The sequence below is a fragment of the Podarcis vaucheri genome (genome assembly GCF_965113315.1).
Source record: "Podarcis vaucheri genome assembly, chromosome: 13".
In the NCBI taxonomy this organism is placed as follows: Eukaryota; Metazoa; Chordata; class Lepidosauria; order Squamata; family Lacertidae; genus Podarcis; species Podarcis vaucheri.
The window spans coordinates 31,613,542-31,640,990 of NC_138751.1; the positions used below are offsets into that span (position 1 = coordinate 31,613,542).

General features: G+C 44.1%; 1 protein-coding gene across 2 annotated transcripts in view; it reads left to right on the forward strand.

The window, feature by feature from the left end:
* LOC309517800 (corticotropin-releasing factor receptor 1) overlaps window positions 1-27,449 on the forward strand; it is a 60,816-nt gene that overhangs the window by 11,703 nt on the left and 21,664 nt on the right. Inside the window, exons 2-3 of one of the 2 annotated variants that reach the window (XM_082197348.1) lie at window positions 10,376-10,460; window positions 26,714-26,833. In XM_082197348.1, the coding sequence (XP_082053474.1) occupies window positions 10,376-10,460; window positions 26,714-26,833 (205 nt within the window). The remainder of the gene's footprint in view (window positions 1-10,375; window positions 10,461-26,713; window positions 26,834-27,449) is intronic. The other variant, XM_082197350.1, reaches the window with a different exon arrangement.

The window sequence follows — 27,449 nt, forward strand, 5'->3', positions numbered from 1 at the left end:
GTGAAAGAAATTATCTTCCAGCAGTAGTGGAAAGAGAGATGAAATGTTGTGGTGGAGGAGGGAATGATTAACAGGGCAAAAACAAGTTATTTGCCTCCCCCTCGTTCTTCCTGGAGATTTCTGAACAGTTACAGCTTGCTTACAAGGCGAGCGAGATGCTTAAATGGTGTCTGCACTGCCATCGTGAAAAACGATTTAACATTTTTGCTTCTGAATGCAACGTTCCCTTGTTTTCCCCCATAGGGTGTGCTTCTTTGAGTCTCGCCCACAGTTATATATTTACACATGCTTGTGAGGCATTTCTTTCTATTTGGGAGTCGAGTTAATCCCCTTTTTTGCCTCTGTCCTCCATTTTACTGGGTGGGTGGGCAGAGTTGTTTTAAACTGACACAGGAACAAGTCTTGCAGCTGCTCTCAACCACAGACCCACACATGCCCGCGTATTGTGTTATGCACCTGAATGGGGTTTACGTGGCACCTAGGGGTTGGGACTGGGAGTCTGGCCCTACCCCTGGTATCAGACAGCTGCCATGGGGTATCTGCTCAGTGAGTGCAGGCATTTGAAAAGGAGCTATCTGCACAGGATCAGCTATTCATGCCTAGAAGCTCCAGCTCCACACTCAAATCAAGGGTGTGATGGGGCTCTTCTTCATCAGAGGTTTTTAAACAGAGTTTGGATGACCATCTGTCAGGGATGCTTTAGCTGTCCTTCCTGCATTGCAGTTCTATGAGTCTATGTTGCGAGTGGGGCTAACTCAGTCATGTGACCCTTCATGCATGTAATATACATATGGAGAGGGCTGCACTCTTCCTGATTTGTGATTTCCTGAGGCCTCCCTCCGTCTTTCTGTGAACTCAATTCCCAACAACATCCAGTAAGATCACAGTTTTGTTCCAATTGTTTTTTAAAAAGTGAATCACTTCACAAACTCATGTCCCATTGGAAAGCTGGGGTGTTCCCCCAAATATGTAGAAGCCACTGACTGTTTTTGGAGGGCTCTGCTCTAGGCTGATGTAAACTCAAGCACCTAAATAACTTAGTAGACAGCATATCATCCTTTGTCTACTGACCTGCACTTGTAAGATACAATACCCCAATCCCACCTCTTCCGCTGTATATTAAAGGCAGCCCAATGCTTTCTTCTTCTTTTTTAACATCTTTATTGAAAGTTCAAAAATTACATAATTATATGTGCACTAAACATGGTGAGGCTTAAATTAAAAAGAGAGAAAGAGAAAGAGCCCGCGTAGAAGGGAAAATAAAGGGGGGGACCCAAAACTGTATATTTTACAAGGTTATTATTGTACTTCACCAGATCTTAACCTATTACAGTATTTGTAAGAATGGATTCCAAATATCATTGAATTAGTCCATGGCAAGTCTGCATTTATATGCAAGTTGTTCATATGTTGCGAGTTTGTATAAGTCTTTTTTATTTTTCCATTTTATCGGTATCAGTCTTTTTGCTGTGGTAAGTGTACGGAGAGTCCACTTATACTGCCCTTTTGTAAGGTTCCATGTGCTGGGTATATAATTCAAGAGGATATTTTTGCTCGGTAAATGTAAGGTTGTTCCGTACAGTTCTGTTGATTGTATCAGTTACTTTCTGCCAAAAACCTTTCACTATAGGACAATGGAAAAACATATGTTTTAAAGAAGCATTATCCCTATTGCGTCTCCAACAAGGGGGTCCAGTATATTCTAAATATTATTGTTTTGTTGTATGAGCCTCAATTTAAGATTTAAGCCCAGTGCTTTCTTTGACTCACAACCTGGCCAACCCATCCATGGAAGAACTTCAGAAAGATGGCCTTATCATTCAGGCAGGTTCATGTGGGAGCAAGGAAGATTCTTCTTAGACCTAGAGGATTTACGTTGCTGGGAGCAGCCTTGTGTTGACAACTTGTGACCAGGAACTGCATGCAGATGAGTGAGTGGGCTGGCAGAGGAACAGAACGTTGTGTCCCAACTCCAACATCCTTCTTGGTTTCCATGCTAGCTCCGAAGGCAGGGAAGTCTCTTCTTCCTCCATGACCAGCGTGGAAATGCAGTGTGTGTGTGTGTGTGTGTGTGTGTGTGTGGTGACCTGACCCTCCTCTCCCAACCCATTTGGTGGAAGTTGGGTTTTTTGTTTGTTTGCTTGCTTGCTAGCCTAGTAGACTGCATTTCAGTGCTGGGCATGAAGAAGGAAGAGGCTTCACAGAATCTAAAATGCTCATGGAAACTTCAACAAGTAATAAAACATGCTGACCTCCTCTGCCCTGTACATTTAAGGCAGCGTTATTCCACTTTAAGCAGTCGTGGCTTCCCTCAAAGAACCATGGGAACTGTAGTTTGCTGGACTTTGTTGAGAGACTCCTCTTCCCCTCACAGAGCTACAATTCTCAGAGTTCTCTGGGGACACGGGTCGACTGTTAAATCACACTGGGGCCTGTAGCTCTGTGATGGCACTAGGGGTCTCCTAGCAACCCTCAGCACCCTTAATGAACTACAGTTCCCAGGATTCTTTGGGGAGAGCCATGACTGTTTAAAGATACTGCTTGGTATTTTAAATGTCATTACGCCAGCAATATCACCTTGAATTTTGTTTGGTTGCTTGTCTCCAACATTTTTGTATTGTCTTATTTTGCTATGGCTGTATGCTAATGCAATTAAATGAAATGATGATACTGCTTGAAATCTCTGGTGCAGACGAGGCCTTAGTGGGCATCACATTTTTGTATGTGGTGCTCTCTGTGTGCTATCTCTACTTTTTCTACTAGTCCAGAGCAATATCTTTTTAAAAAGAAAGAAAGAAAAGAAAGCTCTTAGGACTAGGACTAAAAGCCTTAATTGCCGTGATTAATTGCAGATTAAAAGTGTGGGCTGTTAATCACAGTAGTACCCCATGGGGTGGGGTGGGGGAAGGAGCTAATGGCAGTGTTGCTAAACAAGCACTATGCATTGCTTGGCTGGAAGTTTCCCACACAGTGAATTATTTTCCTGTGCCACTTAGTAAAGAGAAACTCTTCTCTCCATCCTCGCCACTAAATAGCTTGGAAATATCACCTGAACTGAGGCTGCACCACAATACCTTTGAAGCACATTCAAGGCACATTCTTTACCACAAAGGATTCTGGGCACTGTAGTTCATTAAGGGTTGCTGGGGATTGTGACTCTGTGAGGGGTAAACTACATTGGCCATAATTCTATGAGGGAAAGAATGTGCTTTAAAGATATGGCGTGCCTATGGTACCTGAGATAGTTGTTTGGCATTTCAGGTGAGATACCCACACAGTTGCTCCCGGTACCATTCACCACAAGGAAGCAGCTTAAGGTCCAAATTAATGTGGTAGAAGACAAGGCTCAGTAAAACAGTTCTGGACATAAATACAGACATATACAGATACTTACAAGTGCAAAGTATCTCCGTTGCTCCAAATAAACTGCAGTACTTCAAGATGTAACATGGACAAGTTATACCAACAGACTGACAACTCACAGACAAACTGACGTAATTGACATACATTAATACCAACAGACTGACAACTCACAGACAAACTGACGGAGTTGACATACATTAATCACAGATATAGTCAGGGTACTCGGCCTTTGACATAGCAACTGGCTTGGCTGACCTTGCACCTGTGATTAGCTCATCCACTGAGTTATTTTCAGCTCATGAATGAAATCAACCCCTTCTCATGTTCATTTATTCCAACAGTAGTGACATATTGATTTTTAAGCAGATAATTAACTAAATAAGCATTTGTTGTGTACAACTATGGGCCAGTGTAGATGGTACAATAAATATGTGGCTGCTGAGAGTGTTTTCTGAATATAGGGAAAGCCAAATGTGTCACTTTCGATTTCTCATATTTCTAATCTTAAATTCAGTCTTCCACATTTCCTCATCAGGTTGCAATTTTTTTAAAAAAACCTCTTAAAGATTTATCAGTGTTTAGTCTTTGTTTTCCTAATGTACAGTTGTTTGAATGCAATTTTGTTTAATATACTCATTTTTGCAAAGCAGTTTCCTCTAATGTATGCTATTTTCACTACTATGTGCATTTTTCTGCACACTTTGGTATATGCTTTTTTTTGTACACATTGCTTGGCCAGAGAACTGCACTGCAAAATTTCAAGAAGTGTGAATTTCAATGGATGGTTCTTGTCTACTTGGGAAAGTGCAGATGATGTAGGTTCGCCTTTAAATGCGAACTGAATCAAATTTCTGCCCCATCCCTAGCTGTATATGTATTAGATGTGTATGTGGTCTGTATATCTGTATACATTGTGTGTGTGTGCGCATGTGCATGCATGCATATGCTTTGACCACACCCACTGCTGCCATGATCCCCAGAGGGTGGTTAATCATCAAATGTGGCCCCAAGGCAGAAAATGTTAGCCATTCCTGTACTAGACATCAATGAGGGAGAACTAAATTAACTTTTGCCATAGTTTTGCTGGCAGCCATGTGTTTAATATAAAGTGCAAAAACAAGCACCAGATTCTCTGGTGGCCCACTGGAATGCAGAGTTAACCAGGACTATTGGCTGTCTGGCTCTGAAGTGTCCTCTCTGATTGCATGGTTTTCCCAGAGCTGAGGGCGATGAAACAATCGCTGAGACGGTTAGAGCATCAGTGAAGTAAAACTCATTCTGAATCAGATTGAAAATGGGTTAGAGCTCAACGTTGAGCCTACCACGTGGTAATAGCGACAGAGAAGAGGACCTTATTGCATCTGCAGAAAACAGCAGGTGGTCTTTCAGGTGGTCCACAATCTAACAGAACCACCTTCACCATTGGGATCTTGTAAGGACCCCAAGATCTCCTGCAATGATTTTGCAAAGTTTTTTTTGCAGATAAAGTTGCTTGGATTCGGAAAGAGGTTGATTCCACCGTAGTGGGGCCAGGGCAAGAGAGTGCCAGAGTCCTGTCTGGTCAAGTTGCATGGGATCAATTCCAATCTGTTACCTCTGAGGATGTGGACAGGCTGCTTGGACGAGTGAAACCGACCACCTGTCTTCTTGTTCCTTGCCCATCCTGGCCCATAAAAGGGAGCTGGGAAGGGCTGGGCGATAGGCTCCACGGGGTGGTGATGCCTCCCTCTGTGAGGGAGTCTTCCTAGACCTGCTTAAATAAGTGGTTATTAAACCGCTTCTTTAAAAACCATCTTTGGACCTGGCCAATATGTCCAACTATCGCCCAGTCTTAAATCTTCCATTCTTGGGCAAAGTGATTGAGTGGGTGGTCACTGAACAACTCCAGGCATGCTTGGAGGATGCGGACCACTTGGATCCCTTCCAATCAGGATTCAGGCCTCATCATGGGACTGAGACTGCTTTGGTCACTCTAGTCGATGATCTCCGGTGGGCCAGGGACTGAGGTAAAAGCTGTGTTCTGGTCTTGCTGCATCTCTCAACAGCCTATGACATCCTTCAGGACCATCTAGAGGAGTTGGGAGCTGGGGGCACTGTTATACAGTGGTTCCATTCCTTCCTCCTGGGCCATGTCCAGAAAGTGGTGTTAGGGGGTGAGTGTTCAGACCCCTGGGCTCTCACTTGTGGGGTGCTTCAGGGCTCTGTTCTCTCCCCCATGCTTTTTAACATCTATATGAAGCCACTGGGAGAGATCATCTGGGGGTTTGGGCTGGGCGTTCACCAGTATGCAGATGATACCCAGTTCTACCTCCAAATCTGAACCTGTGAAGGCAGTGAAAGTCCTGTGTAAGTATCTGGAGGCAGTTGGAGGATGGATGGCGGCTAACAGATTGAGGTTGAATCCTGACAAGACAGAAGTACTGTTTTGGGGAAACAGGTGGCGGGCAGGCATGGGGGACTCCCACGTCCTGAATGGGGTAACTGTGCCCCTGAAGGACCAGGTGCACAGCCTGGGAGTCATTTTGGACTCACAGATGTCCATGGAGGTGCAGGTCAATTCTGTGCCCAGAGCAGCTGCCCAGGGTGGCTGGGGAAACCCAGCCAGATAGGTGGGGTATAAATAAAATCATCATCATCATCATCATCATCATCATCATCATCATCATCATCAATGGTTGCTACCAAATACTGACAAATACTAACTGCCATTACATGTCAACTGTCATATATTGCCAAGTATCAAATACTGAACAAAAAGCATTGCTTGTAAAAGGTAGCACATAAGCAGTGTATATATCCAGCAAATATTCAAATAATCAGTCAACAGATGGTGAATATTTGACCTTGAAATTTCGAAAGGAAGAGTTCTGAAAGCATATTTGATTCAGATCCAGATTTAACCCTTTCGTTATTAGAAGATGTCTACACAGTGCACTTAAATCAACAGTTTGGGTATGTGAATAATAGAATTGTAGGGTTGGAAGGGACCCCGAGGGTCATCTAGTCCAACCCCCTGCAATGCAGGAATCTCAACTGAAGCATCCATGACAGATGGCCAACGTCTGCTTAAAAACCTCCAAGGAAGGACAGTCCACCACTTCTCATGGTAGTCTGTTCCACTGTGAAACAACTCTATCACCAGCTTGGGCACTGCATCCACCAAACTTAATTCCCCCTCCAGGCGCCTTTAGAACATGAATTAGTAGTTCCCTTTAGGAGGTTAAATTTCAAGGGAGAATGTGCTTCCCCCTGTAATCCAATTTAATCACCCCAAAGGGGCTGTGAAGGCACAGAGCCCTTTCAGCTTAAGGGATCCCATAGAGAGGGAGAATCAGACCCATTCCCTGACCTCATCCAGTGTGCAACTTATAACACCAACTTACCTTCTAAAAGCAGAAAGGGAGCTGGCTTTCCCCTAAAGGCCTGTGTGTTTCTGAAGTCTGCTGCCATGCTCTGCCAAGACTCCTTCCAGGGAATTTCAGGTTGTACAATTAAATATGATTTTGTGTTCTTGGAGAGCCTGCCTACTCAGAGAAATCTGACTTTCTTTCCTCTCTTTTTTTAACTGTAAAGAAAGTGACCAGGAAATGCACTTGAAAGTGTGGAGATAAAAATGTTTGATATGATGATGTATAACCTCCCCACAAACAATGAATAATACATAATAAACAGGTTGTCTGGAAGTGAACTAAGGTACCCTGGCAGCATGTAAATGTTCAACTCTTGGTGTTGCCATGCTGGGTGTCCTCCTCCCTTTTAATTAAGCGTTAAAGGCCAATTTGTCAGCTGTATTAGGTGACCTGCCACCAGCCTTCTTCAAAGCTTACTGATTCCTTTTCCTAAACAAGCCCATCACTTTTAATCCCTGTTCATAAGAGCAGAAGGTACTCTACTGCAAAGGCCATTTTTAAAAAAATAGCATTCAGGGGAAGCTCATCATGAATGAGAATTAACTGAGCCATGGATCAGTGAAAAAAAGGACCTGGGGTGGTGTTCTTTTTTGTTTCCAAATTGCTCAAATGAGTTAATAACTTTTCAGATTTATCCTACAGTTCTTGTGGCATACGGATGACACTCCAAAGAAATCAGCTTGCCATTCATGTGCTCACATTTATTCAATCAAACCCTCATGATTATCCATTAGTGGTTCTGTCAGATGAAATAGTGCAGGGGATACAAGTAGGGTTCAACAAGATAATTTAACCCATCATTGCCTCGTCTTCTTCAATTGTTACACCTCCAGAATACGTAAATCTTCATTCTTGGGTTTCATTTGAGCTGGGGCTTCACTCCAGCCCTGGAGCATGTGAAATAGCAATAAGGAGAAGGATGATGAGCTCACAGAGGCTGTATTTGGACATCATGGTTAATGATAGTTTGCTGTAATGGGAATTAACTAGGCTCCTTCCTATACTTGCATGCACCCCTCAAGGTGTAGATCAGAAGCTTTCACTTCTGATTTCAGATCAGCAAAGTTTTGGATTAGTCTGAATCCTATATATGGTTAATGTTGACTATGGGGTTTTTTTGTTTTGTTTTTTTAAAAGATGGATTCAATAACCATGGTTGGAAGTTGGCTTCTTTCAAACAAACCATAGTTAAGATCAAGCACAATGTGCTGGGTTCAGTTAATGGGAAATGGAAGCAAAAAATTCCAAACTTCTCCCTGTGGCCATGCTAAAAGAGGAGGGGGAGTACATGAGACTGAAAGGAGCTAGGCATGTTTCCATCACACTACACCGTAGTTTACTGTGTTGCCCAGACACAGCCTGTATATGCTCAGATACCCTCTTTTTCTTTATTTCTGTTTCACATACTCCTGGGCTAAAGCATGTTTAAACCCATAGTTTATCCTGACATCTAAACACAGGCATTATGTGCTCAGTCTCCCCATTTTCATTATTACTATTTAATACACTCCAGGGCTAAACCATGGTTTATTGTTACCCGCTCTGACACCCCACAGCTAATTCTCCCCTGGCCTCGTTGCTGGCCCAAGTAGGACCAATTCAGCCAGCTAGCCCTAATGCTTATTTCCCCTAAATTGATTTCTGAATTTTGAATTTTATTGTTATTCATGTTTTTATACTGTATTTTATGCTGCTTTTACAATTAAGTGTTTTAAATTTGTTGTTAGCCACCCTGATCCCAGTTTTTGAACCGGGAAGGGTGGGGTATAAATAAAAATTATTATTATTATTATTATTATTATTATTATTATTATTATTATTATTTTATTTGTTTGTTTGTTTGTTTATTGTGCAGTCCGAATGCAGCTGCATAGACCACAGAGATTACAAGAGAGGGTCTCCTGGTCAAAGGGCATGCATTTCAGAGAGTCTTGGGCTGTGACATCTTTCCATTTAGAAATCAAATTCTGCCTTTTTAATTCAAAGCATCTCTCCCCCTCTCTCCCAGAGACATTGTTCTGTTTGGCTGTAAACAGCAGGAAGAATTATTTGCCCAATAAAGTGCGGCAATTATCTTGTAACAAGAGTGTCCAGAGCCCTGTTGGCGAATTCTTCCGAAGCTGCAACCCCATCCATCTTCCTTCTCCAGAGCTGTCAGGGCACTTCCTGACACAGCAATCACATCTTGTTGCAGACACTGAAATGTCTGGACCAACAGTGTACCCTTCTCATCAGCATATATCTGCATGTGTTACTTAGGCTGAAGGAAGGCATCCTTCTTCATATTTGCCTTTCATATGTTATAGCATCTTCAAGGTTTACCCTGAGCAATAGAGGTGCCTGCTCACTCCACAAGCAGGTAATTACACTATCAGAGGACAGCGCTTTCATTTTTATTTTTTAATACGATGCGCTATAAACAGGAGCGAAGAAAAGGATGGAAAGATTTCTCCGCCCAGAATCCAGCAGACCTGGCAACCCTATTTACAGCAGGCTGCTATCATCATCTCACACCGCTTGTGAACCTCACTGCAGTTTTGAAAAGGAATATTCATTGAGGGGAGAGATGGCACTTTACAGGCGATCAGTGGGTGATGAAGGAAAATGGACAGAGGAATTCCCATGCTGAAAATACTCTGAATGATCAAATATGTCCCAGGTATAACAGAATATTGGGCATTTACATGAGCTTTCCTTGTTAAGTGGGGCCTGCCAAAGCAATTAAAATATGCCAATATATCTGAAGCACATTTAGTACCTTCAGAAACATTAGCTCGTTTGTTTTTTTTAAAGTCACCATTCAGCGTTTAAATTACAAGGTCTCCTTTTTGCCAATTTTGAACAATTTGTTTCAGTTTTTCTCACAGTTCTGCTCTCCAGAGTTTGTGCTGGTGGAGTGAAAAACCACATTACTGCAGTCATTCCTACACTCCACTCAGCCTTTCAGAATGAGCTGCCATAGACTCATAACGTTACTGAATTTTAAGAGTTGGAAGCAGCCTCAGAAGTCGTCCAGTCCAGTCCAGTCCAGTTATTTGCAAGCCACATTTTCCACAAGTGCATTGGATTAGCTGCAAATTAAATTAGTCGCACTTCAATGCAATCAATTCAACAAGCTAGTCATGACTTAATTTTAAGACCCATTGATTCCAAAGGGAGCAAAGTACAACTAGCTTACAGCACAGTCCTATACATGATTACTCCAAAGTGTGCTCCACTGACTTCTATGGGACTTGCTCACAGGTAAGTTGGTATAGAAATTGCAGCCTTACTCTGGTTCCAATCTACCGCACCCAGAGCAGTTCACAAAAAATAGCAGAAAAGTCATAATCCATAATAACATTTTTAATACCGCTACAACATGACAATTCCAGTTAGCAATTCATTTAAGGCACATCAAAGATTTGAGCATACTAATAAGTCAATTAACAACCTACAGAACCCCTCAATAGAATACATCTGGCAAAGCAGACTGCCTCTCCTCTGGAGGACCTTGCCCCAAAACTATCAATTGAGAGAGGGAATCGGACAGAGAATGGAAGGGCATGGAGACCATTCCCTCCCCTGCAGCCTCACGGCATTAGCCTCTCCTTCTCACACAGGTTATTCTCTTCTGGATCAACCTTGCCGCAGCTTCCATCCAGGATGAACACTGTGAGAACCTTTCTCTGGCCACCAACATCACTGGTAAGTGGACTCCTGCTATTTGGGTCTTGTCTCTGGAAAACCATCACACTATCCTGCTTCACGGACAAGGGAAATGCAAGCACTCACCAAGGTTTTGAGACTACGAGATTGATCTCTGTGTTTTGAGACTAAGGTTTGTGCCCAGTGGCCTGGGTTCAGTAAATGTCAGGTTCTGGTTGGCAGTGGGTAACCTGGCTCTTTAAGACCAAGGGTAGGGAATTTCAGGGCAAGAGGCCATGAGAGACAGATCTACATTCATGGTTTTTAATGTTTTCTTCCTCCTCCTCTTCTTCTTCTTCTTCTTTAATTTTTTAATTTTTTTTGACAAAGTAATAATTATAAATAAATAAGAATAAAAATGTGAACCCCACCACCGAGACCATTCCATTGTAACTATCCAACCACCCAAAATGTCAACACCTCTTGCATTTTAACGGTACAAATTCTACAAACACCCTCCATATCTCCTCAAAATAATTTCTCCTGCATATTCCCCGCCTTACTTTAATGGCATATGTTAATTTATCACCAATTGCTATACCCCACACCTCTTTATACCACTCTTCCATTTTGTATTCTGCTTGCCCCTTCCACTTCCTAGCTACAATAATGCATGCGGCTGTCAATAAATTTATGAGCAAGTCCTTCATAGCCTGTGAACCTTCCACCCCATCGTAAATTGCTAACAATGCTAGGTTTTTAATGTTAAGGAAGGGTTGAGGAATGGTTTTGATAACCATATGGCCGCATGACGTTCTACTTTTAACGTTCATAATGCGTTACTAAAATATGACACCAGAGGGTCACCATGGACCAGAGCACGCCAGGCACACGTGTCTTCCACTGCCTCCTGCAGTTTGGTCCAATATAAAAGCCAACAAAGCCACTTTCTATAAACAAACATTATCTTCAATCCTCAAATGCCCCTTTCCTGAAACTTTTCCAACTATAGGTTCCTGGAAGGTTGCCTAATGTCACCCTCAAACTGAAAAAGATTCATCCCGGCAGCAGCAGAGCAAGCCGATCGGGCACCTAGGGTGGCGCGCATGCCCTGCGCCCAGGGCCAAGGCCAGTCTCCTGCGGGGCAGGGCAAGCCGGGGCAGGACGCTCCTCGGGGCCTCCAAGGAGTCTGCCTGCCTCCTTCCACTCAGCCGCCCTACAGCTGAGGCAGGGGCAGCAGGCGGACCATTTGGGGCAGCGTGGAGCCTGCAGGCACCCAAGCCACCGCGTCACTCCCTGGAGAGACGCATGACTCGGGTGCGCTGCAGGCCCCGCGGTGAGTGCCGCCCGGCATTTTGTCACCTCCCTCAGTGGTGACACCCAGGGTGACCGCCCCCACCGCACCCCTCTTCTTCCTTCTCTGCATCCCGGTCCTGATAAGGCTCTAAGTGGGGAACGAGGCTGATATTGACTCATGAGTGAGGCAGGAGCCATTGTTATGCTTCCTAGCCCTGAGGATAGTTCAGTGATTTGTGTGCAGTGGGGTAGGAGACCCGGAGGACACAGTATGGAAAAACTCCCTTCTCCAGCTTGTGTTTGACAACACTGGGCTTAGAATCATACTAGTCAAGACTCTCCTCCACCCAATCCAGAAATGCCCGGTGTAAATGGCATTCATTAAATTCATATTAATTAACTTGCAAGTTAATTTCCTGCCTAATTAAGGAGCACGCTTTGCCGCAGCTACTCCTTCGTGTGGATTGCATCTGCCAAGTCATTAAATCATACTGAGTAATTTTATAAAGCACGCTCGCATGAAGAGTTTCTGATTTGGGTCATGGGTTAAGTGTAAAGGGAATGGAGAGTGTTCTAGGCTAGGCAGGAGACAGAAAGCGAGACCTGTTTGGCTAGTTGCTCCTCCCCAGGGCCTTATACATCTGTCAGGGCTCATTTGATAAGCACCTGACACCCTCCGTTAAAGGGTAAAGGGACCCCTGCCCATTAGGTCCAGTCGTGGCCGACTCTGGGGTTGCAGCCCGCATCTCACTTTATTGGCCGAGGGAGCCGGCGTACAGTTTCCGCGTCATGTGGCCAGCATGACTAAGGCGCTTCTGGCAAACCAGAGCAGCGCACAGAAACGCCGTTTACCTTCCCGCCAGAGCGGTACCTATTTATCTACTTGCACTTTGACGTGCTTTCGAACTGCTAGGTTGGCAGGAGCAGGGACTGAGGAACGGGAACTCACCCCGTTGTGGGGATTCGAACCGCCGACCTTCTGATCGGCAAGCCCTAGGCTCTGTGGTTTAACCCACAGCGCCACCCGCATCCCAGACACCCTCCATTATAACTGGCCTTTTATCAGATTTGCAGCTGTGGCTCAGCGCTCTCTTCTTTCCTCCTGGAGGCCTCGTGGAAATCCATCACAGATAGAATAAATGTTTGATGGTGCCCTCTGTTTGAGGACTGTCCAGTCAGTTTGAAGATAAGGAACTAGAAAAAGGGAAAGCAGGAGCCTTGAAGTTGCCCATCAGAAGCTGGCAGCAGCTGGTGCCTGCAACCAGGTCTCCCAGTGTCTCCACCGTTACGGTGAGATGTATTGCATTTCTACTGAAATTATAGCAATTATTTCTAAATCTCCCATCTATGCATATGAATTCTCATGTGCAAATTAAATGCAAATTGGTGGTCTCTTTCCCCCCTCCCCCCACCATTATGGGAGGGGGGTGATAAAAGACCTTCTTCTTTGGCGACGCATTACTGGTCACTCTATTGCTTCTGCTTCAATGGTTCTCTGTCCTGGTATGCAGAGGGGCAAAGGCAACTGGGTAGGGAAGGAAATGGAGCAGGTGAGTCAAATGTTCTCCACCCAAAGGCAGTATTAAAACCCACAGTTTTCAAGCATCACCTAATACAGGTTGAGGGGGCCCCCACTGAATGCGTCTTGCATAAGGATCCCCAGATTTTTGGAGCCAGCATTGTGGCCAAGGGTCATTTTTCAGAATCTGAAGAATGCCAGAGCCAGTGTGGCGTAATGGTTAGAGCGCTGGGCTTGGACCTGGGAGTCCCAGGGTTTGAATCCCCACTTGGCCATGAAGCTCACTGGTTGACCTTCGGCCAGCCCACCATCTCTAAGCCTAACTCACCTCACAGGGTTGCTGTGAGGATGAAATGGAGAGGAAGAGAACCACATACACCACTTTGAGATCCTTGGGAGATAAAAGTGATATGTACAGTGGTACCTCGGGTTAAGTACTTAATTCGTTCCAGAGGTCCGTTCTTAACCTGAAACTGTTCTTAACCTGAAGCACCACTTTAGCTAATGGGGCCTCCTGCTGCCACTGTAAATGGAATAACTAACTAACACAGGAAGCTAGCTTAGAATGAGTTAGACCATGCATCCCTTTAGCTCAATGTTACCTGCACTGGCTGTCTCCAGGGTTTCTGGCTGGCACTTTCCCCCACTCTACCTGGGCACACCAGTGGATTGAAGCTGAGACCTTCTGCATGCAAAGCCAGTGTGGTATAATGGTTAAGAGCAGTAGACTTGTAATCTGGTGAACCGGCTTCGATTCCCTGCTCCTCCACATGCAGCTGCTGGGTGACCTTGGGCCAGTCACACTCCTCTGAAGTCTCTCAGCCCCACTCACCTCACAGAGTGTTTGTTGTGGGGGAGGAAGGGAAAGGAGAATGTTAGCCGCTTTGAGACTCCTTCGGGTAGTGATAAAGCGGGATATCAAATCCAAACTCCTCCTCCTCCTCCTCCTCCTCCTCCTCCTCCTCCTCTTCTTCTTCTTCTTCTTCTTCTTCTTCTTCTTCTTCTTCTTCTTCTTCCTAACACCAAGCTACAGTCTATCCTAGGATTCCCAGGCCCTCTGTGGATACAGGTTCCAACACATGCATCAAAATATGCACAAACATTTTCTTGCTTTTCCTCCTTTGGTTTCAGATCCATTTTACTCACTTACCTGTGAGGAGGTGGGGAGCGTGAGGGAGGATAAAACTCTGGATAGTGGCAGCCAACTACATTTTTCTCAGAATAAACTCATTGACGCGAATGGACCTAACTTAGTCCTACTAATTCTTATGAGTCTGCTGTGAGCAAAACTGAGCTGAAGACCAACCAGGGGCATTGCAGGTATGCAGCCTCCTTAGGCCAGTTCTGTAGAAAGACCAGCGCTGGGGAGGAGAGACAGAGGGAGAGGAGGATGTGTGCTTGCAAAACACCTGGCCAAACGCTGCCACTGGCCGAGGAATCGTCGGCTTGTTTTTGGGGTTGATGGATGGGCTTTACGGATTGCGGATGATAGATGTCTCTGCCAAGCTGCTCATTTACAGGGCTTTGCAAAACTGCTGCCTGAAATTAAGTATTGGCATTTTCAGCAGGTGAGTCAGTCCTGTTTGAAAGAGGCTGCAGGGAGAACCATAAGGTCACCCTTTCCCTGCCCCCATTTCTCCAGACATAATTTACCTCTGGCCTGCCAATGGTCAGCAGGCCTCTCCACATAGACCAACATCATTAGCACTGTCGTGTGGAAGCGGAAGCGTTAGTAACAAATGGTTGGTTAGTAACTTTCTGACTTTATTTACAAGGCATGCCATAAATGAAACCCTGTATGTAAGTGGCCCCCTTGGCCCTTTCTATCAGCCCATATGGGACCAGCACGGGTGACCGGGCCTGGCGAATATTTAATATTCCTACCTTCATGGCTGTGATTCGTGGGTTGGCCACTTAATTTTATTTTGGTTTTACTGTGATTTTGTGCTGTGTTTTAATCACTTGTTTGATTTTGTGTTTTTAATGCATGGAGGGTGCCCTTGTACCACTCACCTCTGTTGATGTACACAGTTGGATCAAATTTTAGCATCAAAAAGGAGGTGTGCATGAGGGTAGCTAGGGCTCTCCACCCTCCCATATCTTGCTTCCCTACAATCCGTCTTCTATCAGAACCCTGGCACCTCCTTCCGAAAGCCCAAGAAGCTTCTGTCTGGCTAAGAGATGGAGGTGTGATGCCCACATGCATGATGCCAGGACGTCAAGATGTCATGCGCCCCCTCCCCAATCTCCCTTGCAAGCAGGCGCCTACAGAAAATTTCAGCGCACGCCACTGCTGCCAACCTCTCTACCTAATTTATATCTTGGCTTTCCTCTGAAGAATCTTAGGGTGGAATGCACAGTTCCACCACAACTGGAGGTCTCAGAGCTGTGAATTTATTTCCCGCACATTTTCAGCCAGGCAGACTCAAGAGGAATGCCTCTTAGCGTGCACAGAAAATCTTCCCAGTAGCAGAAAACCATCTAGACTGAGGATGCTCACAGTCAAAGGATGCAGCTTCCCAGAAAGCTCCAGAGCTTCTAAACTAGAGTCATCTGTCCAGTAAATATGTGACGAAATGCTTCCCTCCCCTCTTTGGCTGGGAAAGGAACCTGCCTTGTTGTTTCTCATTTGTTTTCCACCCTAAAGGACCTCTTTCCTTTTGCTTTGGTAGCTGCCGCGTGCCCTTGGGTGCCAGCCGTGATGGATGGCCGCTGCCTTCCCCTGCCATTTGTCATGCCCAAACCTGTAGTGCCAGTGGCTTCTTGGGCTCCTCGTCCATTAATATCCCAGAGAGTGTCTGGGTGATGCACTGTTTGCTTGCCGCTTGCTACACGCCTGCCAAGATTGATACAGCAAAGAAAGCGGCAAGCAGATGGGAAGATGCACAAGCGAGCCAACCCATAATCAAACTGTCCGTCACATGGCAGAGTGGTGGTGCTGGTGGGAACTATTAGCAAGATGTTCAGCCCTGGGGGTCCTAAGTTAAATCAGTGGTGCTGTTACATAATTTTAGACTCTGGACTTAATGGTGACACCGGTTTTTCCAGTCTTAAATTATTTCACAGGAGCATCCCCCCTCATTAGATGATTGTGTGTTTTATTCCACTAACTTCATAATCAGGTATGCCAACCCTGCTGCGTTTAGGGGCCTTCCTGCTCATTCTGCTGAGTCCCAGTCCTGCTCTGGTGGCACCACTGAGTTCAATTAATTGCGAAAGCGCTCCATAACATCAATGGAGGGAAAATAAAGGAGTGCAGCTCTTGAACTTTTTTTAGTGATGGCATTATCTTCCGGAGCGCCAGGACAAGTGGTTTGATGAGGGAATAAGTTGACCATGAAGCTTTCCACTTTTACTATTATTTATGACAGATTAGCATAGAGAATAAGGGAAACAGCCAAGCAGAGGCTAGGCACTTCTTTCCTTTCCTTTGATGGAATCCCTACTTCAGGCACAGAGTTTTAATGATAACCCTTCTTTACAAAACTGTTTGCGTTTCTAATTAAAAGCCAAATGTCGCATTTCAGCTGCCTTAAAATCAGTGTGTTTTACAAGGTGAATCTGTGCTGTCAGAAGCAAGCACCACTGAGTACGTTGCAGCGTACTCCCAGAAAACTATACAATTACATCCAACTATTCTCCCAGGGTATGTACATTTCATTGTTTGTTTTGTAACAGAAGAAAATCCTTAATAAAAACGAATTAAAAACAAAGCAAAACTATACTCCCAGGAAGCTATATAATTACCTTCATGCTGATCCTAATGAACTGAGTATTGTGCTATGTATTGCTGCTCATGCGTCTGTTTGTAATTATTATTATTTTCTTATATATTAATTTATGTACAACTAATATCCCAGATTGGCTTCTAAGGTGTTTGCAACTATGAAATCAATACATAACTAAAACATCCTTAATTTAAATATATGGTAAAGCAAAACATTATAATTAAAACGGCTTTTTTAAAAGTTAAAAAATAACTTTTGCTGTTCATTTATATACCATATTTATTAATCTGTATACCCATAATGATATATAGGATCAACACAGCAGTCTATATTGAGTGGAAGAATGCAGCTGCCTGCATTTTTTTATTCTCTTTATGGCATGGCTATGGGTTCCAGGGGGAAAGGGGTATGGGGCCTGTAATATTATTTCTAGGTTGCTTACTATAAAAACATCTCTAAGTGGTGTAGAGCAAACCGAAGCATATCATAACAACACTGAAAACATGCCATGAAATACAAAAATAAAATATAGCCTCTTAAAATACAAAAGGGCAGTCTCCACCTTTAACAATCCAGGAAAGCCTGAGCAAAAAGCATATCTTCAAGAGACTTTGAAGCAGGGAGGGCGCTCCGGCTTCTGTCACGGTGTTCCGTTGCGTCAGAAGCGGTTTAGTCATGCTGGCCACATGACCCGGAAAGCTGTCTGTGGACAAACGCCGGCTCCCTCAGCCTGAAAGCGAGATGAGCGTCGCAACCCCATAATCCCCTTTGACTGGACTTAACTGTCCAGGGGTCCTTTACCTTAAATAAATAAATAAATATTTAATTCTCAGGCTTTTATTGAATGACTCTATCTGTTAATTGATCCCATTTGCAAACTGCGATTGACATTAATCAGTATGCCTTTGGAGAGGGCCCAGAAGGGGACAGTCTTAAGTGTGAGGTGACTTGGTATTTTATAAGCAAAAGCTAGGACCCACTATGGGGGGTGGGAGTGGGGGCATGCAATGAAATGTTGCAGTGTGGAATGCTCCTGTTCAAGGGTCCATCCTATCATGTCCTGTTCCAGGACACTCCATTACATTCCTCCCGCCTGCTGTTTTTCCATCCCCCTCCCTTGCTGCCAGCACTCTGCGGCCAGTGAGGCATACTTAGTTCCCGCTGGGCTGTTTTTATCCCCACCCGCAAACACTTTCGGAAGGATTCTAAATAATTTTTTTGTACTTCTGCCAATCTTGGGGTTCTTCCAAGCGCACTGGCTGCCAACCTCTTTCTTGTGTATGGATAGTGCCATTCTGACTACATAAGGATCCACACTCAGAGAACTGCATTTCTTTGATATTATTTCCTCTTTCATTGCGCTTGGGAAATTTTGAATATGGAGTCATTCTCCTGTGGTCTTAAATTGCCAAACAGTGTGACTGACAGGCAAGGATGCAAGAAACTCTTCAATTTCAGTTCCGCATGTTTTTCATCATTCCGCTCTTAAATTCGGTTCTCCACATCTCTGCAGTATGTTATGATTTATTTATTTTTAAACAACCCTCCTGAAAATTTGTCTGTATTTTACTGTGTGTTTCTTCCAATATGCAGCCTTTTAAATGCGGCTTTGACGTTTTTTCAAAAAGTTTCACCTAATACAATGCGCTTTGCATGTAATTTTCACTCCCATGTGCATCTTTCCCCCTAATATTATTCATTTTGTACTTTCTGTTTGGCTGGAGAACTGCCTTGCAAAATTTGGAGAAATGGAAATTTCAAAGGATAGCTGTGTTTTAATTCTCATATTCATGCAAATAAGGTAAAAAGGTAAAGGGATCCCTGACCATTAGGTGCAGTCGTGACCGACTCTGGGGTTGTGGCGCTCATCTCGCTTTATTGGCCGAGGGAGCCAGCGTACAGCTTCCGGGTCATGTGGCAAGCATGACTAAGCCGCTTCTGGCGAACCCTACCTTCCCGCCAGAGCGGTACCTATTTATCTACTTGCACTTTGACATGCTTTCGAACTGCTAGGTTGGCAGGAGCAGAGACCGAGCAATGGGAGCTCAACCTGTTGCGGGGATTCGAACCGCCGACCTTCTGATCGGCAAGTCCTAGGCTCTATGGTTTAACCCACAGCGCCACCCACGTCCCTGCAAATAAGGTAGTTTCTCATTAAAATCAAACAACAACAGTTCTCTCGTCCAGCCCTACTGACAAGCTACATGGGTGTGCCGCTGGAAATCAATTAAACTGCTGAGGCTGCAAACAATGTCACGCTTAGCTGAGAGCAAGCCCCAGCAAACTCAGTGGGGCTTGATTCGGAGTAAACATGCATAGGCTTGCTCTGCAAAAGCTGTTGTGGTTCCCAAGGATCCAGTGGTGCAATTAGTTAATTTTTATCACTCTGGACTTTGTGGACTTAATTTTTGTGGCGGCGGGGTGTGTGTGTGTGTGTGTCTTTAGATGGTAAATTGTGCATTGTTTCACTTATTTCAAAATACAGTGGTACCTTGGGTCTCAAAATGCCTTGGTACTCAAACAACTTGGATCCCAAACACTGCAAACCCAGAAGTGTTCCAGTTTGCGAACTTTTTTCAGAAGCTGAATGTGCTCCATTTTGAGTGTTATGCTTCTGATTTGAATGACACACTTTCATTTTGAGTGCCACACTTCCATTTTGAGTATTATGCTGAGGTCTGTCTATTTTTGCTATTTATTTTGTGTTTTTGCAGCTCTTTTTGTTTTTGTGACTGTGTGGAACCCAGTTCAGCTACTGATGGATTGTGTGACTGCAGTACATTGTTTATTGCTTTCATTTTATGGATCTATGTTCTTGTTAGATAGTAAAATTCATGTTAAATTGCTGTATTAGGGGTTGTTTTTAAAAGTCTGGAACGGATTAATCCATTTTGCATTACTTTCTGTGGGAAAGTGCACCTTGGTTTTGGAATGCTTTGGTTTTAGAACGGACTTCCGGAACGGATTAAGTTTGAGGACCAGGGTACCACTGTATGCTAAGCCAACTCTACTGTCCAGCTGTCCAGCTGCCCTTAAGTTCTGCCCTAATGGCACGACTACTAAGTCTCACTGTGCTTTAATGGGGCTTATCCCCAAATAAAGGTGCCAAAGTTTGCAGCCTAAGTTATACTTGAGACAGGTAGTGCTTGCCTGAACACACAGAGAATTCTTTGCCTACCACAGAAGGTGGTCGTATGGATATATAAATGAAATTAGAGTTCGGAAACACTTTTTACAAAGAAAAGTGCTAGAGAAATGGCTATGAATAAGTTTTTAAAAATACATCAGGGCCCAGAGCTGTGGTTAATGGTTATTTTTATTCCTTATCGTCTAGCTTTCTTCCAGCAGGATCAGAATCCAATTTTGACAGAGGCAGGCACTCAAAAGCTTTCAAATGGCACAGGTTTTTTTCCTCCCTGCCACAATGGCCAGTAACGAAATAAACGCAGCAGGGACTTAACTTAAAAACCACAGAGCCGGTTCCAAGTAAAATATAAATGATACACCCATACAATCTGCTTAATGGAACTCTAAGTACAATGAAGTTAAAATGATTTCATGCAAGCTTTATTTCATCCTTTAGCCACAAAGCATTTTACCTCTGTCCTTTTTTTCCTTTTATGGTGTGAAATACAGAAAAGTCGTGGGCATCTGTGACGAGCTGGGCAGGATGTGTATGACAGGCCACGAGAAACATGACATTACTCATGTTTGTTTGTTTTTTAAGTGTGCTTCAGCATGTCACATTTGCTTGGAAGGAAAAGCACACCTATCTGGAGCATGCTCCTTGTCTCTGAACCTGTGCCAACTTCCCACCCAAAATTGCACACACACTCCTCCCAGCAGCCATTTGTCATTGAAGGTGATGATTGCAGTAAAAGTTCAAGGCTAAGAGTTGTTACCCAAATGGGGTTCTGCCCCATGATTTCTAGGCCCATGAGAGTCGTTTTCCTTTCGTCCCACCTGTTTCCCTAGGAAAACCTGCGGTTTACTGCAGAATCGGAACATATGTCAACTCTGAGTCACAATTCACAGCTTGGAAGTTTAGACAGCCAATCAGATTGGGAGTGGGAGTGGCCCAGGCTTTCAGAAATGTATATAAAGAGTTGCTTTGCACCTGTTGTCCAGTTCTGTTAGTTCAATATAGGTTTTTGCTGTTATCACTGTGTCTTGTCTTGTGGGAACCCACCTACACTTAGTCTAGGTAAAAGCCAAAAGTACATGTTTCTGCTACTCCCTTTCATTTACATCTTGTAATTGCTATGGATTTCTCTCATGCAAGGTGTGGAGGGATGTCCTCTGCTCTTGGGCACAGGGAAGCCTGTCGGATGACAAGGACAATCAAAGTTGATTAAGTGGGCAATTAGTTGCGGAAGGAAGCCCTGTAACGAATCTGTCTCTAGCCACCAAGACGGCATATTGCTTGCAACATGCTCTTTTAAGTAGGAGCAGCTGGTGGAAAGAGAGCTTTTCCCCTAGTGCTGACTTGGTTAAAGCAGGCATCAGTAGCTTCCTGCACCCTCAGGTTGGTGTAGAAGCAGGATTCTTTTAGAGTGTTGCATATATGATTCTTGAGAGTGTTGCAAGTGCTTCAGAAGGACCCAGGTATTGAATGCTAAGTGTGTGTCCTGGCCACTGAGCCTCAGAAGCTACGTAGCTACATAGAAATTTTCCAAGGAAGCAGTTTTGTAGCATGATAATTAAGAAGCAAGCCTGCTATCACATGATAATTGTTCTCTTCCAAACAAATGTGTTTTGGACTGGAAACCAGTTAATTTTGAAAGTTTCCTAAAATCGAAGAGCACGGCAGCAGAACAGCTGAAGTATGCATGGGATCTGAACTGAATAATGATTAGATTTTCAACATCCAATAATCCAGCTGTGTATTTGAATATATTCTGGGAGTTGCATTGCTGTGTTACGAAAAGTGGCTTTCCATATTTATTGTGTGTGTGTGTGTGTGTGTGTGTGTGTGTGTGTGGCTTGCTGGCTAACGAAGGACTATGTGCATTGGGCTGCTCCAAATATATTGAGTGTGCCTCACATCTACCTATTATAGTGAGAACTGAAGCTAGTTTTTTTACTTAGGCTGTGCGCAAAGAGATTGGAATCCCAGCAGCAGCTGATCTGGCTGGTGCAAAGCATAATAGACTGCGGGTGGTCATGGGCTATAGAATCATAGAGTTGTAGAGTTGGAAGGGATCCCAGGAGTCATCTATTCCACCCCTTTCCAATTCAGGTTATGTTTATCTATAGGCAGAGTGGCCGTAGCTCAGAAGCAGAGCTCATGTTGCATGTAGAAATTCTAAATCTCAGCCCCTAGCATTTCCCACTTAAAAATGGATCTCAAGAGGCAGGACTGAGAGCACCCACTCCCTGATTTAAAAAAGTAGACAGTACTGAGACAGCTGGACTCATCTGGTATGAAACGGTTTCAAGTAGTCACTGTACTTGCATGCTTGCATCGGTCTCTCTTTAATATCTGCTCAAGTGGTGTGTTACATTCATACAGTCATCCATACAGGGATCTGTGCATTCTGACTCGGGTGAATGGAGTGGTAAATACGATGCCAAAAGAAAAATATCACCTTCTGCCAGTTGGCTCCTTATGCGTACGCCATTTCGACGGTTAGAAGAAGGAAGGCTCAGAAATAGCTGTGCCAGCCTTCTGTTACCAATTTTGGGCACAGATAATGAATCAAGAGCATGAATGGAAACTGGATAAACCGCTTCTGAATTTGATCCTGCCTACGTACAGGCTGTACTTGAACAACACACAGTCGCATATCTCTTATAAGTGAATCCATCAAATCATTATCAAACTGTATCCTCTTTTTGCCCCTGTTGCAGTGACCTAGCTGGTCTTCCAAAGAAATACATCAAGGGTTTTCCAAGGCTCTGTAATATTATAAAGAGGTCACCTGGGAGGTACCAAAAGGTTAATTTCAACACTTTGATTGAATACCAAATTCCAAACAGGGCAGTTTGACTAATTAGTCTTATCCACAGAACTGCAAAAAAAGAAAAAGGTAGAAGCAAGAATGTCTCTGTTTAGGTGAAGACCACCTAGTGGTGCGTAAGTTATACCTTGAGGATAAAGCACAGGGTTAATAGGCAGGTATGGTCTTTTCACCCTATACAGAGATTTTTCTTACGAATATAATGCAATAGTCATTAGGTGGCTATTCTCCAAATATTTCTCAACATCGTTTCCTTTGCTTAAGAGCAGGGTTGCATTGCTGGGGGAGAAGATGAATAGTGTACCCCTGTGCTGTTTCCCCCATTTAAATCTGTCCCTAAAGCTGCTATTTCCATTAAGGAGGAAGGGGAAAGGCAAGGTGTATTGAGGCGTATCCCCAAAAATAATCATCAGAATATGTGAGCTGTGAAGATAGGACACACATAGAAGCCAATGAACAGAACCTCTGGCTAGCCTCCTGCTTGAGACCAAGTGTTCCATCCATACAGGGATCTGTGCGAAAGAGCCATTGCCCAGTGGTGCAAAGGGGAGGGTTGTGGGAAGAATCTTAGGTCCTGTCGATCAGTGGGTCCAGGGAACCGCCAGCAGGCAATAAGGCAACAATGTTGGGCAGAAGGTGAAAGTCAGGTGTGTAGGATGGCAGGAAGGGCATCAAGACCTTGGACAGAATACAGTGAAGGCAAGAGCCAGGAAACAGATTATTTACGCCAGTGCTCCAAAATGGGTCACGAGCTTTCTGAGGCCAACATGTGCATAGGGTGCAGGGAAGGCTCTCCCAATTTGTTTAAGTATACACCAATATCTGGAATTACATAGCTTCTGCTAAGAGATGAAAAATTACGATGAACCAAACCAAATTGTCGTATGACAACTTTGTGTGATGAAATTGCATGCAACAGTTTCTAAATATTTCTGTTTTTTGTGCCCCCCCCCCCAGAACCAGGAGCTATCCAACACCACATATATTGTGTGGCTACCACTGTTCTGAAGGCACACCGGGTGGTCTTGGTCCCCCCTCTTTAGAGATCAGCACAGTTGGGTTGCATTCTGGTTTTGAGGAGTGTGCTCCAAATATATTCACTACTGTCCCTTTGGGACCAGTGTGGTGAGGTCTGAAAAGATGCTATACAGTGGTGCCTTGCAAGACGAAATTAATTCGTTCCGTGAGTTTTTTCGTCTAGCGAATTTTTCGTCTTGCGAAGCACGGTGTCAGGAAAGTTTTGGAAAAGCTTCAAAAATCACCAAAGTCTTCAAAAACCTCAAAAAAGGCTACCACACCGCATTCTATGAGTTGCTCCTCGAAGTCAAGTCGCAACTGTATTAACGGTGTTAAGAAAAAGGAAACAAACTTGCAAGACGTTTTCGTCTTGCGAAGCAGCTCAAAAAACGCAAAGCCCTTTCATCTAGCGAGTTTTTCGTCTTGCGAGGCATTCGTCTTGCGGGCCACCACTGTAAATATGTAGGGATATCAGCAGGGAGACATTCCGGGGGGGGGGGGCTGATGGAGAAAGCATGGCCCCTGGAGGGTTAATTCTCATCTGTGGATATCTTGGCAGAAGGAAGCTCTGCAGACACTTTTTTTTCTGTGCTGGTCTAGGGAGATGGTCTTAGGGTTCTTGGTACATTAGTACTACTCCAATGCACGGACTCCTGAGTCCAGGTCATTTTGAGTTATGCATGGCTCAGTCTCTGTAGGGTCCAGGGTGAACATTAAGTGGCCCAGGCCCACCCATGTCAGCATCAAATCATGTTCAATATGCAATCTTGTTGATGCAGCTTAAGGAAATAATATCAAGTTGCTGAACTCTGTACTTCAAATCCTGTTTTCTAAACTCAACAGCATCACACACAAACACACAATTTGAATTAGTGGGATTTATATCGTGTATCTTTGCAAACAATCTAGGTGTTAGAACACTTCCCCAAATTAATTTCATCTCAGAGGTCTTCACCTCCCTCTCCTTGCTGCCTTCAGGCACAGGGTTTTAGGGAACTATTATTCCGATTCCTTATCTCTAGTATTATGTTTCTTATGAGGATAAGAAAAATAATGGTGGCAAAACAAAACAAATGTGGTGGTCCAAATAAAGATAATTATAGAGAGTTTTGAATCTCTCCACTTTCAAAGCAGGTGAATGGCTCCATGTGGGATGAGGTTCAGAGATGCAATGTTCTTGGCGATGGATTTTATAATTTTATTTAATTTTATTTAATTTTTTTTTTTTTTGCTGCTTTGGAGAACTGCCTGTTCTAGGGCACACCAGAGGAGAGGCTGCTGTTTTCAGCATGGTCTTAAGTAATTTGAAGGAGCTAATTCCAGAAGCATTCAGAAATGACTCACTTAATAACAGAGACCATGGGCTAATTAGGTTCAGCATTCCAGAGGGAGGGAAGGAACCACAAAATGACATTTATTAAACAGTAGGACCCGGGTGCTTTCTGCGAATGTGACAAGCTGCATGCTGCCACCCAACCCCTTCCGATGTCAAACCAAACAAGGGGGAAAACATGCAAGGCACAGAAGTTGCGTGGGAAAGCCAATGGAATTCATAGAATCCTGGACGAGACCAAAGGCCATGTAGGCCACATTAAACTACCCTCCTCCCTGCTCCAGGTTGCGCCAGCCAGGCTGTGCTGTTCCGCAAGCAGAGAGCAACTGCCCTTCAGAAATGGTGCTGGCAGCAGAGCAAATTGCTCCCAATATGATTCAAGCAAGGGAGTCAAATCACACACCAGTCAAGTGGCAAACAAACCAAGATTGCCAGTCAATGGATGGAACTTTTCTTCCTAACCCCCAATATGGCAGTCGTCCTGAGCAAGAACAAAATGAAACCTCATCCGCTGAGGGTTGCTTCAAATCCTTCAAACCTTTCTCTGAAGGAAACACTTTCATCTAGGAATTACAAACCCTCCAAGCGTGCGTATTTTCCAGGGACAGTACTTGTTAAGTTGTGGGCGAACATATCAGACGACACAGTGATTCTTCCAAAGCAGCTCTTTATTTGTAAGCTGGAACAGAACTGAACTGAGGAGCTCAGTCAGCCTGCTTATATAGAGCTCCACTAGAATGCAACAGTAACCATTTTCTGTAACTATCCAATCACTGAACATCACTTTCGATGCTTCATTTGCATAACTATCTACAGTATACCCCTGTTGGCCCAGGGTGAGAACTTCAGTACATAACAGTACTGGGTTTACAGAAGCCAGCCCGGTTTCTGATTTGATCCCGGAATATACCGCTTTTCCTTAGAACATCCCTATTTTCATCAGAGAAATGTTGCTCAGTAGGGTCAGCATACGTCCAGACGGAAATCACTGAAATGTCCTGGGAAATCGGGCAATGAAAGCTCAACAACTTTGCCAAAAAAAGCTCGACAACTTTTCTGTCTGGATTTTCAGTCTTTGAAATACAGCAACCCTAGTATGTGACCCCCTGAGCCAAGGAGATAAGTAAGTGTACAACCTTTAGAAGACATCTGAAGGCAGCCCTGTATAGGGAAGTTTTTAATGTTTAATGTTTAATTATTTTTTATATATGTTGGAAGCTGCCCAGTGTATGGAATGGGACGTCCCTATTTTCACTGGAGAAATGTCAGAGGGTATGTGGTGGTGGTTGTTTCAATTTCTTCTCATTAGATAAGTTCTGCATCCATGCAATTGTCTCAGCTACGCTTCTTTGGCAGTACAATTCTAGCCTACTCGGCCTTTGGATGGACTTGTAAAAATAAATAAATTATGATGTCATTGTGATTATTTTGCTAATTCCTCTTTGCTTTCTTCCCTGTAGGTCCCCAGTGCTATGCCTTGGTGGATCTGATAGGGACATGTTGGCCTCGCAGTGCAGCAGGGCAGATGGTGGCCCGCCCCTGTCCCGAGTATTTCTTCGGAGTGCGATACAACACTTCAAGTAAGCCGGAAGAGGGTGGGGCTGCAGGCGGGCACATCGAGATAGACAGATCAGCCTGTTTTCATTCGTGGGCTGGAGATTCGACATGTTGCCTTCAGTTCCTTTAAGCAAAAGTTTGCAAAAAATACTCAGTGGGTTCACATTTTTCCTGCAATTTCTAGACACAGATCCAGGAGGTTTTTCCATTTGTCCCACCACTTTCCCCGGGAAAATCTGTGGTTTACTGTTGAATCAGAACAAATGTCAATCAGGTTTGCTGCAGATTGATGTTTGTTCCGATTCAGCAGTAACAGAGGGTTTTCCCGGGGAAAGAAGGCGGGACAAAAGAAAGAAAAACCTCATGGACCTGCGCCTACAAATGATGCGACAAAGGGGTGTGTGGATGAGGCCAATGTTGTCTCTTAACAGAGATGAAGAAAGGGAAGAACCCCAGTGATGATAGTGTCAGAAGCTCAAATTTTGCAGTTAAATGGGGTGATGGTTATGAATCAGAACCACATGTTACCCTTCCAGGATAAGATGCTAATGTCTCTGATGCCCATGGTCTTGGGAGATTTTATCTACCAGTGCTAAAAAGGATATTTTGTAATCTTGGCTATTCCTCCTGGATTTTTTT